Below are 19809 nucleotides of genomic sequence, written 5' to 3' on the forward strand. Positions count from 1 at the left end.
CCTGCCCCCCGCCCTCGTCCCTGCGGCCTGGGAAAAGGCAGCATATTGAGGCGCGGGGCTCCCAGCATCAGGCCCCGGGATGCTAATGAGGGCGAGCGCGTTCCCACAGCCCGGACATTGTGCCGCGCGGCCCACCTGCTCCTCGGGGAGCGCCCATTGTGCCCGCGCCAATTCACAGGCAATTTAGCGTGCGCTAATGGGCCGGCGCCTTTGTGCGGCCCGCGCCGTCATTGGCCGCGGAGTGTGGGAACGGCCGCGGCACCCGGGCCCCAGGCGCCAGCCCGCCGCCCGTGCCTATATAGGGGCCGGGGTCCGCGCCAGCCCGGGACGCGCCAGCTCCGCTCCCTGCCGCCTTGCCGCCTCGCCTCTCCCAGCGCCAGGCATGGCTCCCAGCACCGTGGCCGTGGAGCTGCTCAGCCCCAAAGAGAAAAACCGAGTAAGTGCGCGGCCGGTCTGGCGCGCGGTCCCCGCGGCCCCTGCGCCGGCGGGGCCCGAGCCCGGCTGACGCCCCCTCCTCCTGCCTGCAGCTGCGGAAACCGGTGGTGGAAAAGATGCGCCGCGACCGCATCAACAGCAGCATCGAGCAGTTGAAGCTGCTGCTGGAGCAGGAGTTCGCGCGCCACCAGCCCAACTCCAAGCTGGAGAAGGCCGACATCCTGGAGATGGCCGTCAGTTACCTGAAACACAGCAAAGGTGAGCCGCCCTGCGTCCAGGAGTCCGGCCGCGCGACCGGCTCACCGCCGCCCCGCGCTCCCTGACCCTGTTCACCCGCGCCCCGCTCACCGCTGCCCCCTCCCTGCGCCCCCTGCCCCGTTGCCCTCTACGCCCGCTCCCCGCGCCCCGGCTCACCGCGGTCCCTGCTCACGGCTGTCCCCGGGCCCCGGCCCCCGCTCACCGCGGTCCCCGCTCCCCGCAGCCTTCGCCGCCGCCGCCGCCGGCCCCAAGAGCTTGCACCAGGACTACAGCGAAGGCTACTCGTGGTGCCTGCAGGAGGCCGTGCAGTTCCTGACGCTGCACGCGGCCAGCGACACGCAGATGAAGCTGCTGTACCATTTCCAGCGACCCCCGGCCGCAACCGCCGCGCCCGCCAAGGAGCCCAAGGCGCCCAGCCCCGCGCCCGCGCCTGCCCCGGCCAAGGCCGCCGCTGCTGCCGTTGCGCGACAGCCCGCCTGTGGCCTCTGGCGGCCTTGGTGACCGGCGAGACCCGCAGGCGGCCGCCCAGCCCCCAGGACAAGAGTGCCGGGGCGTTCCTCTGGCGGGGGAAGAGCCTTCCCATCGGCTGTGCGGCCTCAGGCTTGGATGCACCCCTTCTCCGGAAGGCTCTCTCTCTCCAGGCTGGCCGGCCAGCAGGAGAGTCATTCTCAGAGAATGTGTGCAGAGTCCTTGTCATTTAGGACAATCGGGCCCGTCTTCTGCCAAATGTCTGACCCTATGGGGTTGTTCTATGTTTGCATTTCAGCAAGTGACTTCTGGGAAGTCCCTGCTGCCGGGGTTCTATGATATTTGTAGATGGCGGGGCTCGGCCAGCCGGCGGGCGCCCGAGCTGTGCGTAGAGGGCTTTCTCAGATCCGGTGCTGCCGGGCCGCATTTGCCTTTTGTGAAGGCGGAACTCAAGGTGTATCCTCATAGGAAGGAGAGCGTCAGCCAGGATGGGTGTGGGGCTGGGCAGAGCCAGGCCAAAAGGCCCTACATCTGCTTGGTTGTCTGGTCGGGGCTCACAGTGGGCTGTGTGGGGCGGGTGGGGGTCTCCGCCATGATCCTTAAAGGATTTCCATGTGGGTGGGTGCACGTGGGCATGACTTTGTACTCAGAATTTGAACTCTTGGTCATGTGGGAACCACAGGACTGCTCTGAAAACTGATAATAAAATCTGACTGTTCAGCCCCCTCGCGATCTGTCTCTGTGCCTCACACATGTCCTTGGCAGCCACCAGGCAGGCGGGTTGGCAGGGATGAAGGGGAGCAGACACTACTGTGATATATGCAGCCACAGGTGGGCGCTGTCCTTGCTAATGACCCTCTGGACATCTGAAGAAGGGCTGGGCTCCAGCTGAGGAGGAAGGGAGGAGGGGAAGCAGAGGAGAAGCAGGGGTGCTAGGAAGCAGGGTTGACCAGCAGGGAGGGAAGAGAAGCTGGGAATGAGGAGTGAGGGGACAAGTAGGTGGGGCAGGAAGTGACTGAGAGGCAGGGAAGCAAGGGAAAGGCAGGCTGGAGGGGAGAGGGTCTCTGAACACCTTGGGTCCCCTTGTGCAGTAAGGGGGGCGTGGGGGGGCACCTGGGTTCCTGCCTTAGACCTCTCACTAGTTCCCTGCAGGTGAGGGTGGGAGTGGAGTGCTAAGAGGGACCCCCCAGCCTGCAGCACTCTCGCTGCAAAGGGGTTTAGTTGTGCCAAAAACGAGAGACATTCCCCTCCACGATCCTCCCCGCACACCTGGAGCCCCTTTCCCTGGATCAGCCCCTGGGGCACCTTCCTGGCCAGCCCAGAGGTGGCCGGCCTGCCTCCCTGCAGGTTGACCGCTCACCAGGGCTGAGACAGGCAGTGCTGGCAACAGGAGGGCCAGCCCTCGCCTCAGAAAGGGCAGCCGTCTATTTTTAGGCAGGCACGGGGTATTGGTTGAGTCTGCAGAGACCCAGAAGCACTGAAGCCAGCCGGCCCTCCTTTCTCCTCAGCACCTCTCTTGGCCCCGCCTTCCAGACCTTTCTGTCCACTCTGGAGGGGAGGTCCACAGCACCCCTTCCAGACGAGCACAGTGCTGCTCTGCCCTTGGGTCCCTGCTGAGCCCTGGGAGCAGTCCCTCCCACACTCACACGTTTATTGTGTGCCAGACACATGGTTGGACCGTCCCCTTGGTTGTGCTTCCAGGCCAGCCTGGTGGCCAGGCCAGCCTGCAAGGCTGCCTCCCTCTCCTGAATCCCTGCCTGAATCACCCTGGAGCTCTGAGTCTGTGCTGCTCACAGGTCTGTGTTCCAATGGGCCTTGCCAGGCAGCCAGTGGCATGCTCAGACAGAGGCTGAGGTCGAAATCCAAAGTAACTGGCCCAGGAGTTTGGCACCTAGGAGGCAGGTGCCAAAGGGACCTGGCACACTGTCTGCTTCCAACACTGGGCTCTTTCGCAAAGCTGCCACTGTCTTTACGGGTACACTTCCCTTAAGAGTCTCCAAGCCTTCCAGAGTTTCCAGAGATGGGCCCTGAAGTCTGTCCCCAACACCATCTGGGAGCTTTCTCAGCTTGTTCCCTGCAAACTCCCACAGACTCCATCTTTCACGAGGAAGATGCTTTCCCCTGCACTCTGAGGATCTCGCCATCAAAACACACTTGCCCAGCTGCAAGGGTATCTCCCACCCCGGGGGGTGGGGGAGGGGCTCCCAGAGAGCAAGGTACCAAACTCTCCCCGTTTGCATGGGATTTTTGGCAGAGACGGGCCTGTGCTCCTAGGGAACCAGTCTGGTGGGGTCACAAGCGCCTTCGCGTGGAGTTGGTCTCTCTGGTGGTCTGCACGTCCCAGGTGCCCTCTTTGCACTAGTTCATATCACACGAGGTGAGCAGCCGGCTAGCTCAGTGAAAGGACGAAGACGACGACAGCCCAGAGGTTCTGCATTCAGTTGCCTCGCTGTCTTCGCTCTTAAGACCCGCGCCCGCCCGCCTGTGTCCTCCCTCCAGCCTTCACTTCGGCTGCAGCGGCGGAAGGGGCGGGGCCGGCGCGGACGCTCATTAGCATAATCTATGCGCGGGAGGCGTTTAGCAGTCAAATATATGCGCATATATCTCCATGGCTGATGAGGCTGGCCGGGCACTTTCAAAATGGCGGAATGTGGAGCGAGCGGCAGCGGGAGCAGCGGGGACAGCCTGGACAAGAGCATCACGCTCCCCCCCGACGAGATCTTCCGCAACCTGGAGAACGCCAAGCGCTTCGCCATAGACATAGGTCGCCGCGGGCTGGCACAGGGAGCAGGGCGGCGTGGGCAGGCGTGGGCGCGGGCGGCGGGGCCGGCAGGCCGGGGTGGCGGCAAGGACGAAGGGCGGGGCGCGGGCCGCTGGTGCCGCACGGCCTGTCGGGCCTTGTGGTCTGCGGCGGCCGGCGCGTACAGCCTATCGGTCCTTGTAGTCTGTGGGCTGCCAGCGCGCGCGCCCTTGCCGCCGCGACCGGACTGCAGCTCCCAGCAGGCGCCGCGTGGCCGGAGCAGGGCATGCCGGGGCTCGCAGTTCTGAGGGAGAAGCAGCCGGGCGGCCGCTCTGGCACTCTGCCTCGGAGACGGGGTGGGGTGGGGTTCGGCCGCCTCGCGGGGCGTCTCCCCACTGGCGGGAGGTCTGGGACCCAGTATCTGGGGCCAGGGTTTTGGAGGACCCGCCCCCACGGGGCCCTCTTCCCTCCCCGACTCGCTGACGCCTGCCGACGACCGATTTCTTAGATATGGTCGCTGAGGCGCGGAGACTCGGCTGGTCAGTGGCCAGTCCGGGCTTCAGCCTGAGCGCCCGGGACCCCCACGCGCCTGGCCAGGCATGGCCGCGCTGTAAACGCTGGGACAGACTTTGCGATTCTCCCCGGAGGGATTGGGCCGCCCCGCCCCCCCGTCTTTGGGAGTCCCTGGAATCAGGGGCTTGGATGGGGGGCATCCAGGGAAGTGGGGAGCGCCTTGAGTCCCAACCTGCAAAGCGCGAGGCCGGGCGGAGCCTGCCAGAGGGCGGGCATGGGCAGCTCTGTGAGCGGGAGCTCGTCCTCCTTGGGGGAGACTTGCCAGAACGGTGCCCTGCTGGACGTTGGGCTGGAAGACGGTGAGCGGAGGCACAGCTTGGGGGCTCGAGTGAGCCCTACCGCTGTCCTCTGAACCCTGCTCACTCCGGAGGTGACCCCAATCCACTGGCCCTGTGCTCTGAGCTTCTAGACTTGGTGCTGCTGCCCCAGCTCTGGGAGTTCTGCTCCAGCCAGTCTGCACCTAACTGGTTTCTGAAATGCTCCCAAAAAGTTCCTGGCCACAAGTCTTACCTCGATTGTTTGGTGTGGCCCCAGCTTGTCTCTGCGAAGGGAGGAGTGCCTGCCTGTCCTCCCTAATCAAGGTTCCTTGGCAGACCCAAAGGGATGTTTCCAGTGTTTGTATTTATTTCCTCTCTGAAGTCCGCCATTCCTGCCCCCCTGCCTCCGGTCCGGGTCCTCTTTGTCTGGTAAGGACATGTTCATTGCTAGTAAGGACTGACTTTTACTAGTGCAGCTAGCTGGTGAAGGACCACTTGGGCAGTGGTCCTCAACCAGGAATCTGCAAAGCCAGAGTGCTTGTCAGTGTTCGGTTTACAAGTAGGCTCTCCCTTTTGTCTCCCCTTCCCAAGCCTCTCCGTCCAGGAGGGCTCAGCTGCAGGGTCCTCAGAGAGCCCCTTCCTCTCTGGTGGGGCACCCCCGTCTGCTGGTGGAGTCCCTGCTTCAAAAGGCTCAGGGAGGCTTTATCAACACATACTTGAAGCTGATTTGAAGCCATGTTTTTGTTTTGTTTTGTTTTTTAGTTTTGGCTGCACTCAGTCTGTGTTGCACGGACTTTCTCTAGTTGCAGGTGTAGTGACTTTCCTTGTTCCAGAGCATGGGCTCTGGGGTGCTCAGGCTTCAGTAGTTAGTTGCAGCTCACTGCAGAGGGCCAGCTCAGTCATGGTGGCTCACGGGCTGAGTTGCTCTTTGGCACATGGGGTCTTCCCAGACCAGGGACCGAACCTGTGTCTCCTAGACATGGATTCTTATCCACTGTGCCACCAGGGAAGCTCTGACTCCAGGTTTCTCCTGGGCGGGGGGAGGGTTCCTTGGGTGAAGTGGAAGGGGCCGCAGGGCGGGAATGTACACAGCAGTGTCCTGCACCCCTGGATGCCTAGAGAGGAGGGACTGCTGCACGCCAGGCCCCCAGGGATCTGGATGAACAGGTCTTGGCTCAGGTTCCTCTCATCAGTCAGGATGCTATGGGCCCCAAGGGTGGGGGGCGGGAGGCCTGGAGAGCCCACGGTGTCCACCAGAGAGCACAGTGCTGTATGGGTGTACCTGGTCACTGCCCTTGTCTGGTGTGGCGTGTGGAGCCGGGGGGAGGACAGTTGACGTGCACTCTAACCCCAGGGGACCTGAGAGCAGACGGGATCTGGTCCCCGTAGGCTCCTGCATGCTGCCCTGTGAGCACATCTGGGCTCAGACAGAGCAAAGGCTGCGCCCACACTGCTGACCCCTTCTGCTGCTCAGCGGGGCTGGGTGACAAGTCTGGGCAGGGCCAGGCTTCTCCCACTTGGTGCACATGATGTACAGTGCACAGAACCCAGCTAACCAAGCCCCAGGGCCCTCCACAAACCATCACAGTCATGGTCGTGATTTGTAGCTGACCTGGAGAACACACCATCTGCAGTTGGATTTCTGTGACCAGAGTGTTTGTTGATAGTAACTTCTGATGAGCTTGTCAAATAGGTCTTCATCCCTTTGCGTTTGCTGGTGCGTGTGGGGGTTTTTTGGCCACGCCACATGGCATGTAGTATCTTAGTTCCCCAATCAGGGATCGACTGAACCAGGGTGGAGCAGTCTTAACCACTGGACCTCCAGGGAGGTCCTGTATTGCCTCTTTTTAGGAAAGGATTTGTTCACAGAGGTGAATCCCGCAACAGGCATTTCAGTGAAAGGTGCTGCAGGCCAAGCTGGGATTGGGGGCAGGCAAAAAGGGATAAGGAGGCTTAAAGCCAAGTTCTGTCTTAAGCTCATAGCCTCGGGATGGGAGCAAGCCCAGGACAGTGGATTCAGTAACTGGATGTAGGCCCCTCCGTGCCTGATGAGGCTGGCTCACAGAATGTCTCTAGAGGCCCTGTCCCCGCTGCCATGCGAGCAGCTCCGACCAGGACAGTGCGCTTGGTCTCAGAAATGGGGCTTTGACTTTTGTTACCTGGGAGAGCCGTGGCCCTCGGGTACAGAGGCGTTTCCAGATGCGTGTTGTGACTTGAGCATTTCCTGTATGCTCCCTTGGTGTTGTGTCACAAAACAATGGTTGTTGATGATTTTAACCTTCCTCTCACGATGAGGGCTTCCTCCTCATTTTTGTCAGGGCTTCTGAGAAGCAGTTTGTTCCGGAGTCGCTTTGCAGAGCTGAGCCTTTGCCTCTCTCTACTCTGTGTGTGGTTGGCTGCTCTCACAGCCCTGCATCACCTGGAGCCTCCCTGATGCCTCCTCTCTGACTCTGGAAAGGACCACTCTGGGCATCTCTTTAACGTGCCCAAAGGCCTCATCTGCTTCCTGATGCTGCGTTGTCAGTTACGTGCTGGGGCGTTAGCGAGCCCTGCTGCCGATCTCCCCGGGAGCCCAGGCCTCGGGCCGCTGCTCCCGGGACCCTTCCTTCCATGCTCCTGGTGAAAACAGCTCCTCCCCCACCTGGCCACCCTGAGAAATGCTCCTTTTAGCGCCTCCTCCACCGCTTCTCCCTGGACTGTCAAGTGTGCCAAATTTTCCTAAACCACCAGCAGTCACCGAGGTCACCCAGAAGCAGCCCTGTCTCTTTGCTCCTCGAGGAGAGACAGTTTCCACTAAAGCTGGGCTCCGAGGAAGAACAGACCTTTCTTTTCAAGGAAGGCAAAGGGTTGGGGTCTCACAGTTCACTCCCTTCCTCTGTTTGGTGCCCTGCAGGCTTTTCAAGTTCAAGTAGCACCAAACACCTCGTGGGCAGGACCCGGGTCTGGCAGAGGAGGGCCTGTGGAGGGGCAGCCTCAGGTCCCTTCCAGCCGCTCCTGAATCTGCCACGTCCGTGTCTCCCCCGCAGGCGGGTCACTGACTAAGCTGGCCTACTACTCCACCGTGCAGCACAAAGTCGCCAAGGTGCGGTCCTTCGACCACTCGGGCAAGGTGAGCTCTGGGAGAGGCCTGGGCAGGCCCTGGCACTGCTGAATGCTGACACCCTTCTGTGCCTCCTAGCTTAGCTCCCCTTCTGCCCCCGCTCATGCCCCTGGCTCCCACCTGCGTTGGCACTGCTGTGGGTGCTTGGGGCTGGGTCTCAGCGTTGCCCCCTCCCCAAGGCAGTGCACACACGCGGTCCCCCAACTTCTCCCCAGGACACAGAGCAGGACCACGAGCCACCCTATGAGATCTCCGTCCAAGAGGAGGTAACCGCCAGGCTGCACTTTGTAAAGTTCGAAAACACCTACATAGAAGCCTGCCTGGACTTCATTAAAGACCACCTCGTCAACACTGAGACCAAGGTCATCCAGGCGACTGGGGGTGGGGCATACAAGTTCAAAGACCTCATCGAAGAAAAGCTGCAGCTGAAGTAAGTGTGGACCTTGGGATGGGGTGCAATGAGAGCTCGGAGGCTGGTTGGCCTCGGCTCATGGGTCGGGCCCTGAAGTAGTGACCGCAGTGGCCCAGCTGCTATACACCCACTCCTCCCTGCTCTGGGGATTCCTGAGGCCCCATAACCACAGTGAGACTTTGGGGAGCTACCAGGGGGCCATGGGTCTGAGCTCAGGCTCTGGGCCAGCTGCAGTGGGATTTGGGTGGCCAAACGTCAGGAAGGGAACTGCACGGGGCGGGGCGAGGGCTGAAAGGAAGAGAGGGGAACCCCGAGACCGAGTCTGCCCGCTCCAGTGGTGACATGAGGCTCCCTGGCCCACTGGATGGAGGCTCTGGGGTCCATGGGCACACCAGCTCCAGTGAGCGGGCCCTTCGTTCTCAGGGTTGACAAGGAGGATGTGATGACCTGCCTGATCAAGGGCTGCAACTTTGTGCTGAAGAACATCCCACACGAAGCCTTCGTGTACCAGAAAGACTCCGACCCTGAGTTCCGGTTTCAGACGAACCACCCCAACATCTTCCCATATCTCCTGGTCAACATTGGCTCAGGGGTCTCTATCGTGAAGGTTTGGCCTGGCTTGTGGAAGAGGGTGGGGCTTCCACAGTGGCGTGTCGAGCCCTGGCTGTGTGTCAGAGCTGTGCTGGGCACAGGGACACGGGCATACTTGGGGCTGGCTCTGGTATTCATGGGCCACAGGCAGAGTGCTGGACACTGGCTGGCTGTGGGGAGGTGGCAGCTCTGCTTCCACCACGAGCGCCTGCCAAGCATCCCGAGACTTGGCCTCCAAGAAGCTGTCACCTGGGTAGGGGATACCCCGAGTCGCCACGTCCGCTGGCCTCAGGACCTGCTGGCCAGTGGCTGGGGGCCTGCTTGCTGACGCGCCTGCCCTTGTTCTGCACCAGGTGGAGACGGAGGACAGGTTCGAGTGGATTGGCGGCAGCTCCATAGGGGGCGGCACCTTCTGGGGGCTTGGGGCTCTGCTCACCAAGACGAAGGTATTTCGGCTACTGGGGTTGGATGCTTCTGGCTCCAGTTCCCTCCGGAGAGGGCTGAAGGCTGTGGTGTTAGGGCCTGTGCTTGGTGAGGGTTGTGTGCAAGTGGCTCTCTCCTTAGCCTCTTCCTGTTACTAGTCTCAGGAGGATGGGCATCTGAGTGGCCACAGCATCACCTGGCTGGGTGCTCCAAAGAGGATGCCCACCTCCCCCTGCCCTGCCCCCCCAGGGCCATGTCTTGAGATGGCCCCGGTTGGCTGCTGGCATCTTTCATATGCTGTGGGGCTGGCAGGGGAGCTCCCCCAGCTTGCGGTCCCTGACAGCCCCATCTGCTCTGTCCCCCAGAAGTTTGATGAGTTGCTACACCTGGCCTCCAGAGGCCAGCACACGAATGTGGACATGCTGGTTCAGGACATCTATGGAGGGGCCCACGAGACCCTGGGGCTAAGCGGCAACCTCATCGCCAGCAGCTTCGGGAAGTCTGCCACCGCGGACCAAGGTACTGGCCCCGCGCCTGCTCTCACTCACCGTGGCGCACAGCGCCCGCCCGGCTGCCTGCCCAGCGCACTGCTTCCGTCCCCCAGAGTTCTCCAAGGAGGACATGGCCAAGAGCCTGCTGCACATGATCAGCAATGACATCGGGCAGCTCGCCTGCCTCTACGCCAGGCTCCACTGCCTGGACCGTGTGTACTTCGGCGGCTTTTTCATCCGCGGTCATCCAGTCACCATGCGCACCATCACCTACAGCATCAACTTCTTCTCCAAGGTAACAGGCTCCGCTGCCTTCCCGGCTCTGCCCACCCTCAGCCCAGCCTCCCCTCTATCGTGTCTAAAACTAGCAGGCCTGAGGGGAGGGGGCAGCGAGGCAGGACCAGAAACTGAGTGCCCCAAACCCTGGCCCCCAGCCCCTTCCCACCCTCTAGCTTTGGGCGTCCTGTGCTTGGGACGCCGTGGCCGCCTCAGTTTGGCTTGTTGCTAAGGGTGAGGTCCAGGGACTGCCTCTCACTGAGAGCTCTGGGTGAGCTTTGAGGCTGGGGCACTATGGGCACGTCATACCTGGTGAGCACAGGAAACTGGGTGGCTGTCTGTTTTTGTGGAAGATGCCCCACACGCTCTAGGTGGTGGGCTTTTAAATTCCATGTGTGCGTACAGTCCCTGGGGCCAGTGCACTGTGGGCAGCCTTCACCGTGTTGGGAGGGAGGCCTCCTGCCTCAGGTGGATGTATGTTCTTGGGCCAAGCGCTGCATGTGCGAGGCTGGCTTCAGGGGTGTTTCTATGGCAGGGGGAGGTCCAGGCGCTGTTCCTGAGGCACGAAGGCTACCTGGGCGCCATCGGAGCCTTTCTCAAAGGAGCCGAGCAAGACAGTGAGTGCAGCCCAGCTATGGGTCCTGGCCCTTGTCTGGCAATGCCAGAAGGGGAGGTTTCGGGGAGGCTGTGAGTGGGATGTAGGGTCTTCATGGGCCCCTCCCAGCAGTGGCAGGAACCTTTCCTGTGATCGCTGAGGAGCCAGTGGAAACCAACTCACGTGGATGCCATATAATCAGCCCACAGGGTCCTCGTGCATGGTGGGCTTCATGCAGAGGCTCCACACACCTGACGTTGGCCCTCCCGCACCCTTTGGCCCCTTGCCACCATCTCTCCAGCTGTTGAGATGTGCTTCCGGTCTGTCCTCTTTGAAGGACATGTGAAGGAATCGCAGGTGTGATTCTGTCCCCAGAAGCACAGGGTAGGCTTCTTTGGGATCAGCACCAATCAGAGTGGCATGGGCTGACCCTCACTGTGTCCTTGAGTCCAGTTTCTTATGTGAAATGAGATAACCAGGGAGACCTTTCAGAAGCTTGGAAAGGTCTCAGTGATTATCTTGCCAGGTCTCTGAGCCCATGAGAAATAGCACAACAGAACAGCCTGGCGCCAGGGAGACCTTCAGTGGCTGGTCCTCCCAGCTGTGGCCCAGCCACCCCCGGCTTGTAGCTTGCTGAGCTGCTCACCCCCTGACGCTGGGTCTCTTGTCCTGCAGACCCAAACCAGTACAGCTGGGGAGAAAACTACGCCGGCAGCTCTGGGCTCATGAGCTCATCGCCCGAGCTCTGCCCCACCCAGCGGGCAAGGAGCGGCACTGTGAGTACGGAGTCAGGGGCCTTGGGTCCCACGTGCACCACCTCTGTGGACTCTCGGTGGTCCCCCAAGAGAGGCCCTGTGTTGCTGCAGCCAGGCTCAATCCTGCCCCTTCCTGGTGCAAGCCGGTCTCAAACCACATACTCTGGGGGTTGAAGAGTGGTTTGTACCTGTGGCTGACTTTCCTCCTTTCTATAACATCTCAGCTTTTTCAGACATTTAGCTGGAGCTCCAGAGCCATGCAGTCCATTCCGTGTTTGCAGAGCAAAGATAGGGAGGCTGGGGATCTCTCCCCAGAGCTCTGGCCCGTTTACAGCACAATCAAGTGAAAACCCAGCGGGGCCCCTTCTCTTAGGTCATATTCTCTGCATGACAGTTCCACGGCAGTCCCGGGTGTGCAGAGCTTGCTGTCCTTGGGAAATACTGCCTGTTGCTCAGTCTTCCCTTGGGCTGAGGCCTATGGAGCTGATGTGGAGTGGGGCTTCCAGGTGGGACTGGGTGGTCCCATATGGCCCACTCGGGCCCAGGGCACTGTTTGAACGCTGTTGCTGGCTTGTTGACAGCACATCCCAAATAGCCCAGGAGCGGTTGTGAGAACCACGTGGGGCAGGAGGACAGGCCAAGCCTGCAGGAGCCGGGTCTGGGCACATGGGTCGGGACGCCTCCTTCAGGTCAAGCCTGTGGGCTGTTTGGAGGGAAGATTGCGTTTCAGTTGTGGATGCAGTTTCTAAAAGGTTGGCATAAACATGGTGAGAATGTGCTCATCCACGTCCCTCTCCTGGGGGAACCCCCCACACGCGGCAGCCCCGGTTCCCAGCCAAGGCCTGTGCTCCACACTGCGTCCTTCACACCCAGCCCAGCCATGCAGGGTAGCTGGGTCCTTTCTGAGCTCAGGTGCCTAGGGCAGGGGTGGTGAGGCCCAGGCCTGGTCAGAGCTGTGACTGATTTTCAGAGGAAGGCCCAACGTCCTCCAGGCCCCGTTTCTGATTCTCAGAGGGTGGGCAGTGCAGATCCCAGCTCTCCAGGTTGCAAAACTAAATGGGCAGGTGGGAAGGCTAGAAACCCTTCAGCCAGCCCTGACGTGCACACAGTCACCCTCCAGGACCTGTGCCCATCTGGTGTGCTGGGCTCCCTGCAGCCTTGCGGGTGGGAGTGGGTATCCCCACTGTGTCCTGGAGCCGCTTCTCTGAGTATCCGTAGCCTAGATGAGGTCCAGCTCAGATCTGAGCTCCCAGCCATCAGGGAGGTGGGGGTGCCCTTGCAGGCCAGCCCAGCTGGAGGCCACCACCTTTGATCCCCTTGGGAACACAGCAGCTTTTACTCTGCTGAACACATGTTCAGGGGCATCCTCGAAACCAGTCCTTCCCTCATGGGGTGACTCTTCTCATCCCGACTGTCCCTGGCTCCAGCACACCTGCTGCCGCAACCCACTAGTGGGCCGGTCAGAAGCGCTTCTCTGGGGCAGCTCCCTGGAGGGTTGTGGGAGCACCTGGCGGAGGAGCCTGAGCTCGCTCTTGTGGCCTCGGAATGGCTGCCCGCCCCAGTTCTCATCTGAGGTCAGGGCCGAGTACATGGAACCCTTCATTCCCATGACACTGGCCTCAGCCTCAAGTGTCCAGGCCCTCTCAGAGCATGGTGGGAGCAGTGGCTTGGCACTGGGGCCTCGGGAGGGGGCAGTGTGTCCTTGCTGGAGAACTGGCTCTGGGCAGGAGCTGCAGGACGGGCCCCCTGGGCAGGGAATGAGGATGGTGGCAGTGGCACCCCCAGTAGGAGAGGTGAGGACCAGACAGGTGGCTGTGTGCACAGGGTCCTGAACTTAGAGCACAGCACATGGGGTGCAGCAGGAAGACAGAGGGTGTCCAGGAGGTCAGGGTGTCAGGCTCAGGCCCGACAAGTGGAGGGGACACCCACCTGAGAGAGGACATGAGGGGCCCAGAGATGGGGGGAACGGGGCTGTCCACTTACCACGGAACAGCTTCTCTTTGAGCAGAGAAGCCGGTTCTTGAACTTGCAGGAGCGGGGTTTGATTTTTCTGAAAAGACATGGCTGACGGACCTACCTGCTTTTCATCCTTCCAGTTCGACTTGCTAGAAATGGACCGGTTGGAGAGGCCACTGGTCAACCTGCCTCTCCTTCTGGACCCATCTTCCTATGTGCCCGACACAGTCGACCTCACGGACGATGCCCTGGCCCGCAAGTACTGGCTCACCTGCTTCGAGGAGGCCCTGGATGGGGTGAGGACCAGAGCAGGTGGGGTAGGGTGAGGGATAGGGACGGAGCTGGACATCCCTCCAGGAGTAAAACACCCAACCATCAGGAAAGGTGACTGTGGGCCTTTGAACATGGCCATCTCTGAATACCTCGGGTTCCCAAGGGGTCATGAGAGGCAAGGTGAAGGACAGGGACTTTTCCAGGAGCCATTTATTTGCGGCATTGTTTATAGTTCAAAAACGTGGCTCTGCGTTGTATCTGGTTGGGACACGGTGTCAGCGAAGTTCATCCTCTTGGGCTCGTCTGGCAGCCCATGTTTCCTGAGAAGGCAGGCAGGTTGCAGAGACACAGGAGCAGCAGGGGCTGGACCCGGGACCTAGGCTAGTCACGTCTCAAGGCCACAGAGCCCCTCTAGGAGCACTTCTTTCTCCATGGAGCCCCTGAGAGAGGCCCATGGGATCTGTCCTCAGAGTGAGGGTCCCACCCTGCCCACACAGACTCTGAAGATGGTCCAGAATTGCCTATCCCCTTGGCCAGATGGGAGCTGGTGGCTGGTGGGCCCCAGGGATCGTATCGGAGGACATGAACATGAGCTTTGGGTCAGGGCAGTGGCGACCCCGTTTCCAAATGGCAGGGGAAGACCCCAGTGGCTGCCATGGCAGGCCGGTGAGCCTGCCATCCATGGGCTTGCGGCTGCCCTAAGCACCACTGGCCACCCTGTCCTTGATAGGTCGTAAAACGTGCTGTGGCAAGCCAACCAGGCTCTGTGGACGCAGCTGAGAGGGCCGAGAAGTTCCGGCAGAAGTACTGGAACAAGCTGCAGACACTGCGGCACCAGCCCTTGTGAGTGGCCCCTGCACCCGCCCAGGCCAGGTTCCGGAAGCTGGGTGCCCTTCCCCCACACTTGGGGGCCCTAAGCACAGCCCGGTGCCTACTCAGCCTCACCACCCACTGGCTTCCTGGGCTTCTCCCATTGTCATCTGACACCTTGAGGATGTCTCTGAGGGTGGAGGGCACGATGGGCAGGTACTTGGCTGTCCAGCCCACTCAGCCACCTTCCACCTGGCTCTGTCCCCAGTGCTTACGGGACCCTGACTGTGCGCAGCCTCCTGGACACGAGAGAGCACTGTCTGAATGAGTTTAACTTCCCAGACCCCTATTCCAAGGTAAGCACTCCCTTCTCGTGGGTGAGTGGGTACGTGTTTGTGGGGAGGTGTGGAGTCCTGGCGACAGGCTGCACCCTAGAGTCGCCCTGGTGAGGCCTCATCCCCTAGAAGCCCTGGGCGGCCTGTCAGCAGCATCAGCTGTGGATTGATCACAGGCAGCATGGTGACCGCCTAAGCAGAGCAGAGTTGTGGGTCTGACAAGCAGCTGGTATGGGTGTGGGCGATGGTGCCTCCTGAGGTCAGCCCGGACGCTCAGAGTTGGTTCCTGAGGATGTCTGTCCTGCTGACAAGCCTCCCAGGGCCTGGCGGGCGACCTGGAGGCCTCCTTGGGCTCTTTGACCAGGAGGCCACATGCCCAGGAGCAGTGGGCGGCCCCAGAGCAGTGGGAGGGGTCAAGGGCCAGCATGACACACCGGCTTCTGCCCCCCACCCCTCCCCAGCACACAGGGGTCTGGGACAGGATCTAGGTGCTGAGGGTTTCATGGTCAGATCAGCAGTGCCCATGAGGATCTGGGCCCCCGCCCTGGCTCTTCTCTGCTCTGCCCTGCCCTTGGCCATGGCACAGTCACCCCTGGGCCTCAGCCCTCAGGGTGCAGTTGAAACCTGCACCAACACCAGCGCCCCTGGCGCTGACCCCCATTGTTGTGAGTCAGTGCCATTTTTAAACTAACATGGCCTGGGTTTGTTTGGTCTCCTGTCCTCTAGGGCAGGCCCACGGTTGGTGGTATTCCTGCAGGTCCCAGCAAGGTGCGGGGGGCTGGGGGAGGCTGGCCCGTGTCTTCATGCGCGTCTCCCCGCAGGTGAAGCAGAAGGACAATGGTGTGGCGCTGAAGTGTTTCCAGAGGGTGGTCAGTGCCCTGGACGCATTGGACTGGGAGGAAAGGCAGCTGGCCTTGGTGAAGGGGCTGCTGGCTGGCAACGTCTTTGACTGGGGCGCAAAAGCTGTCTCTGAGTAGGTGCCTCCCCGCCCCTGGCCTGTCCCGCCCCCTCTTTCCAGCTCAGGCTCAGAGCCGCAGTCCCTCGGCACCGTGTGGCCCTGGGTGGCCCCAACCCCTGCCCCAGCTGGCTCAGCTTGGTCCACCAGCAGTGGGTCTCAGCAGATGGGGTACAGCTCAAGCCCTGCTGGACACCTGTGGCCTCAGGAGTGGACGGGACAGGCACGGGGGTCAGCCTTCCCATCCATAGGAGAGCAGGCGTGGGAGTTTTTTCAGTGGGAAACTCCACATTTGGCCATGTAGAGTAGGTGAAGGTGGTACAGAGTGTGTGGAGGAAGCACGTCCCTCACCAAGTTCAGCAGCCCTGGGTCACGGGGTGCGCCTCCCAGGACCCCCATCCCCCGTTCACTGCCTTCCCTGGGCTCACCTCCATCTCTGCAGAAGCGGCACTGCCATGCAGGGGCCTCACCCGGTCCAACCGTGGGTGCTGCTGGACCCGGGCTCCTTGGAGAGCCGCTGCCTCCCTCTGTGCCCACATCCCTGCCACCCCTTGGGCGAGGCTGGTGGCCGGCACTGCTCAGGGCCTGGTCTACGGCCACAGCACGGAGGTTCCTGTACCACCTCCCTCTCCCCAGCAGACGTGGCAGCAGTGATGGTGACCGTGCGCTCATCCAGCTCGGGCCCACGGGCAGCCAGGGCTGAGGTTGGAGGTCTGAGGGCCAGGGCTGAGGTCGGGGCTAAAATCAGGAAGCTGAAGTTGGGGGCCTGACGTCAGAGAGCTGAGGTCTGGGGCCTAAGGTCAGGGAGGCTGAGGTTGGGGGTCTGAGGGCCAGGGCTGAGTTCTGGGTCTGAGATCAGGAAGCTGAGGTCTGGGGCCTAAGGTCAGGAAGCTGAGGTCTGGGCTAAGATCAGGGAGGCTGAGGTCAGGGGCTAAGATCAGGGAGGAGCTGAGGTCAGAGGCTACAGTCAGGGAGCTGAGATTGGGGGCTGAGGTCAGGGCTAAGCTAAGGTCTGGACTTTGGGTGACTGTGTCTTCCTCCCTGTGCAGTGTCCTTGAGTCTGACCCGCAGTTTGGGTTCGAGGAGGCAAAAAAGAAGCTGCAAGGTAGGGGCACCTGGGACTCGCCTCTGGTCCGGGGACTCGGGTGAGAGTAGCGGGGGCCACGTGTCCCAACCAAGCCAGGGGCAGGTGAGAAACGGGCAGCGGGTGACCTCGTCCCTGTTCCCACAGAGCGGCCCTGGCTCGTGGACTCCTATGGCAAATGGCTGCAGAGACTGAAGGTACACGGAGCTGCCATACCTCTGTCCTGTGCCCTCGGGGCCTGGGGGCAGGGGGCTGAGCAGGGTTCACAGGACGGGAGGCAGTGCAGGGGATGGGCATAGAGCTGCCCAGGGTGGGGACCCGGGGTAAGCCAAGGGCTCCCTAGAGTCTCCCCCCACCCCCAAGCTGGGAGTACAAGGTGACTTCCCTGCTCCAAGCCTGACTCCCACAGGACAGACATCAGGTCGCTGGCCTCAGCTCAGAGGTCCTTCAGGCCAGCTGTTCTGGAAGAGGCTGGGGCTGCCCCATGTCCCCGGCACTGGCAGACCTGGCAGCCCTTGCCCGGCCGTGGGGAGTGGACTGTGGAGGTGTCTGGAACGCTTGGACGCGCCTGTTCCCAACTGAACGTCCTGGTTTTGTCTTACAGGGGCCCCCTCACAAATGTGCCTTAATTTTCGCAGATAACAGTGGAGTAGACGTCATTTTGGGAGTCTTCCCCTTTGTCAGGGAGCTTCTCTCTAGAGGGACGGAGGTGAGTGTAGGGGCCACGCGGCAGGACCCTTGCCCTGCGCGCCTGCACCCGGTGGGGTTGGCGTTGCCCTGGGCTCCTCCGTGCGCAGGTAGGTGCCAGGGAGGTGGCGGCATGGCGGGAGGAGAGGAAGAGACCCCATGTGTCGGGTTCCAGGGCTTATGTCAGCCTGACCTTGGTCAGCCTGACCTGAGAGCTGTCCAGGCCGTGAGAGGTCACCAGAAGCCATGCTCTTGGCCAGCAGCACCCCCGGGGTGGGGGGTGCGGGGTGGGCAGGTGAGCCCAGGCTGGCCCGGCACCATCGTGGTTGCTAAAGAGCTGGGCGTCCTGCCACAGGTCATCCTGGCGTGCAACTCGGGACCCGCCTTGAACGACGTGACCTACAGCGAGTCCCTCATTGTGGCTGAGCGCATTGCAGCCATGGACCCCGTCATCCAGTAAGTTGGGTGGGAGGCTGGGCCCGGCACCCCGAGGGGGCAGAGGCAGGGGTGCAGTGGGGCAGCTTCCTGGGGCGTCACCTCACAGTGCCAACCCCTATGCTCGGCAGCTCGGCGCTCAGAGAAGAGAGGCTCCTGCTGGTGCAGACAGGCTCCAGCTCCCCATGCCTGGACCTCAGGTAGGTGGCCCTCCACTCCCAGGCCCCCTGGGCTCGGCAGAAGTCAGCAGGGCCAGCTGCAGCCCGGTGGCAGGGGACCTGGGAGGGTGGGCGGAGAGGGCAAGGGCCCTTTGTCTCCCTGTAAGTGGCGGGGCCATCTCCCCACCGGGGGTAGTCGCCCTCGGATAATCAGTTAATGGCTGTAGGGCTCTCCCTCCAGGACTCCTAGAAGGTGGCACCACCCATGTAAAGGTGACATGTCTGGGCTCTGGGTGTCAGCCTCTCCATCTCTTCTTGTGACGCCTCTCAAGTGTCGACTTCATCCCTCCCTGGGTGAGGGGAACAATAAAACCCTATGTAAATAGAAAAGCATAATGAGGGCCCAGTTTTCAGGACAAGCCACCTTGTAGAAATGAAAGTGCAGCTGCCGCGGGTCCCTGAAGCCTTGATCCCCAGGTCTTGGGAGGGCGGCTGCCTGGCTGGTTGTCTGGGGAGCAGTCTGGACTCAGGGCCCACAAAGTTGGTGGGCTCAGGGTCACTGCCTTTGGCAGGAGGCGGGGTGTGACTCAGTGCAGGGCTCGAGGCCCCTGCCTTCACCTCACTCACTGCCTCCTTCCTCCCCAAAGCCGCCTGGACAAGGGGCTGGCCGTGCTGGTACGGGAGCATGGTGCCGACCTGGTGGTCATCGAGGGCATGGGCCGTGCTGTCCACACCAACTACCACGCGGCGCTGTGCTGCGAGAGCCTCAAGCTGGCTGTCATCAAGAACTCCTGGCTGGCCGAGCGGCTGGGCGGCCAGCTCTTCAGCGTCATCTTCAAGTATGAGGTCCCAGCTGAGTGAGGCGCGGCCCCTGGGCTGCTCTGCTGGTCACGCGTCAGGAATGTATTTCGACTGCAACAGGGAACCGTGTTCAAATCAAAATATTTATATTGTGCTTCAGTGACTCGGAGCTGGGTGCGCCGGGGTGGGCCCAGTGCTCATGGCCTTGGGCTCAGTGTTCCTTTAATGCTGCCGTGTTCGTGGTGGGAGACACAACTTTTGTCCCATGAGACATTCGTATTGGAATCTATTTAACTGTTAAATAATCTTTTATATATATATACATATATATATATAAATATATATACATATCCGCCTCTGACAGGATGCCGAGGTCGGGGCGCAGCAAATAGAGTTTCCAGAGTGAGAACGGAGCGCCTCTGCCTTTGCTGTTTCCTGTGACAGGGGCCCATCTACCCTCCTGGGAAGCCTGGCAATGGGGTCTCTCCCTAGGTGGCCTCTAGAGTGTCTGGAGAAGACCTCCCCCCACGCCTGCCCTCCATGGCTCCAGGGACAGACTGGGCTCTGAGCAGCTCTCCTGACTCAAGAGCCTACTGAGAGGAGGCCCTGGCTTCGAGGACCCTCGAGGGCCCTTGGGCTTGGTGATGGGTCCGTTCTGCTCAGAGCACCTCTGACCACGTGGGCGTCCGGGCTCAGAGCCCTGCCCAGCTCTGGGGGGTACTCCTCTCCCTCCGGACCCATCCCTCAGGCTGCGCCAGACATGAGCTGCAGATGGGTCGCTGCAGAAGTGGGTGTGGAGGAGCTGCGAGGCTGCCTGTGTGTGCCAGGGTCTCAGGAGTGAAGAGTTACGTGAGGCCCTGCTGCCAAGGCTCTGGCCTCAGAACAACCCTCTGCACTAGGAAGGACCAACTGCCCAGCACCCAGGGTGGCTGGAGAACCCA

At 61.4% G+C, this 19809-nt stretch overlaps 2 protein-coding genes across 3 annotated transcripts; both read left to right on the plus strand.

Moving 5' to 3' along the window:
- Positions 1 to 39: 39 nt before the first annotated feature.
- HES5 (hes family bHLH transcription factor 5) lies at positions 40 to 1891 on the plus strand. The gene is made up of 3 exons (XM_069544428.1): positions 40 to 436; positions 528 to 693; positions 917 to 1891. The coding sequence occupies exons 1-3, from the start codon at positions 197 to 199 to the stop codon at positions 1192 to 1194; spliced, it is 684 nt and encodes a 227-aa protein (XP_069400529.1). The 5' UTR covers positions 40 to 196; the 3' UTR covers positions 1195 to 1891.
- A 1872-nt stretch (positions 1892 to 3763) lies between these two features.
- PANK4 (pantothenate kinase 4 (inactive)) lies at positions 3764 to 19009 on the plus strand. Of its 2 annotated transcripts, none has more exons than XM_069544876.1 (19): positions 3764 to 3925; positions 7758 to 7840; positions 8047 to 8261; positions 8667 to 8850; positions 9188 to 9280; positions 9623 to 9776; positions 9862 to 10043; positions 10560 to 10641; positions 11295 to 11395; positions 13471 to 13626; positions 14334 to 14446; positions 14682 to 14769; positions 15570 to 15721; positions 16753 to 16808; positions 16935 to 16984; positions 17392 to 17496; positions 17830 to 17930; positions 18041 to 18109; positions 18715 to 19009. In XM_069544876.1, exons 1-19 carry the CDS (start codon positions 3802 to 3804, stop codon positions 18926 to 18928), a joined length of 2322 nt encoding a protein of 773 aa, XP_069400977.1. In that variant the 5' UTR covers positions 3764 to 3801; the 3' UTR covers positions 18929 to 19009. The 2 variants fall into 2 exon arrangements, with proteins under 2 accessions (XP_069400977.1, XP_069400978.1); XM_069544877.1 differs by having other exon boundaries at positions 3793 to 3925; positions 7625 to 7840.
- The last annotated feature ends 800 nt before the right edge of the window (positions 19010 to 19809 follow it).

The sequence above is a fragment of the Ovis canadensis genome, chromosome 12 (assembly GCF_042477335.2).
Source record: "Ovis canadensis isolate MfBH-ARS-UI-01 breed Bighorn chromosome 12, ARS-UI_OviCan_v2, whole genome shotgun sequence".
NCBI lineage: Eukaryota > Metazoa > Chordata > Mammalia > Artiodactyla > Bovidae > Ovis > Ovis canadensis.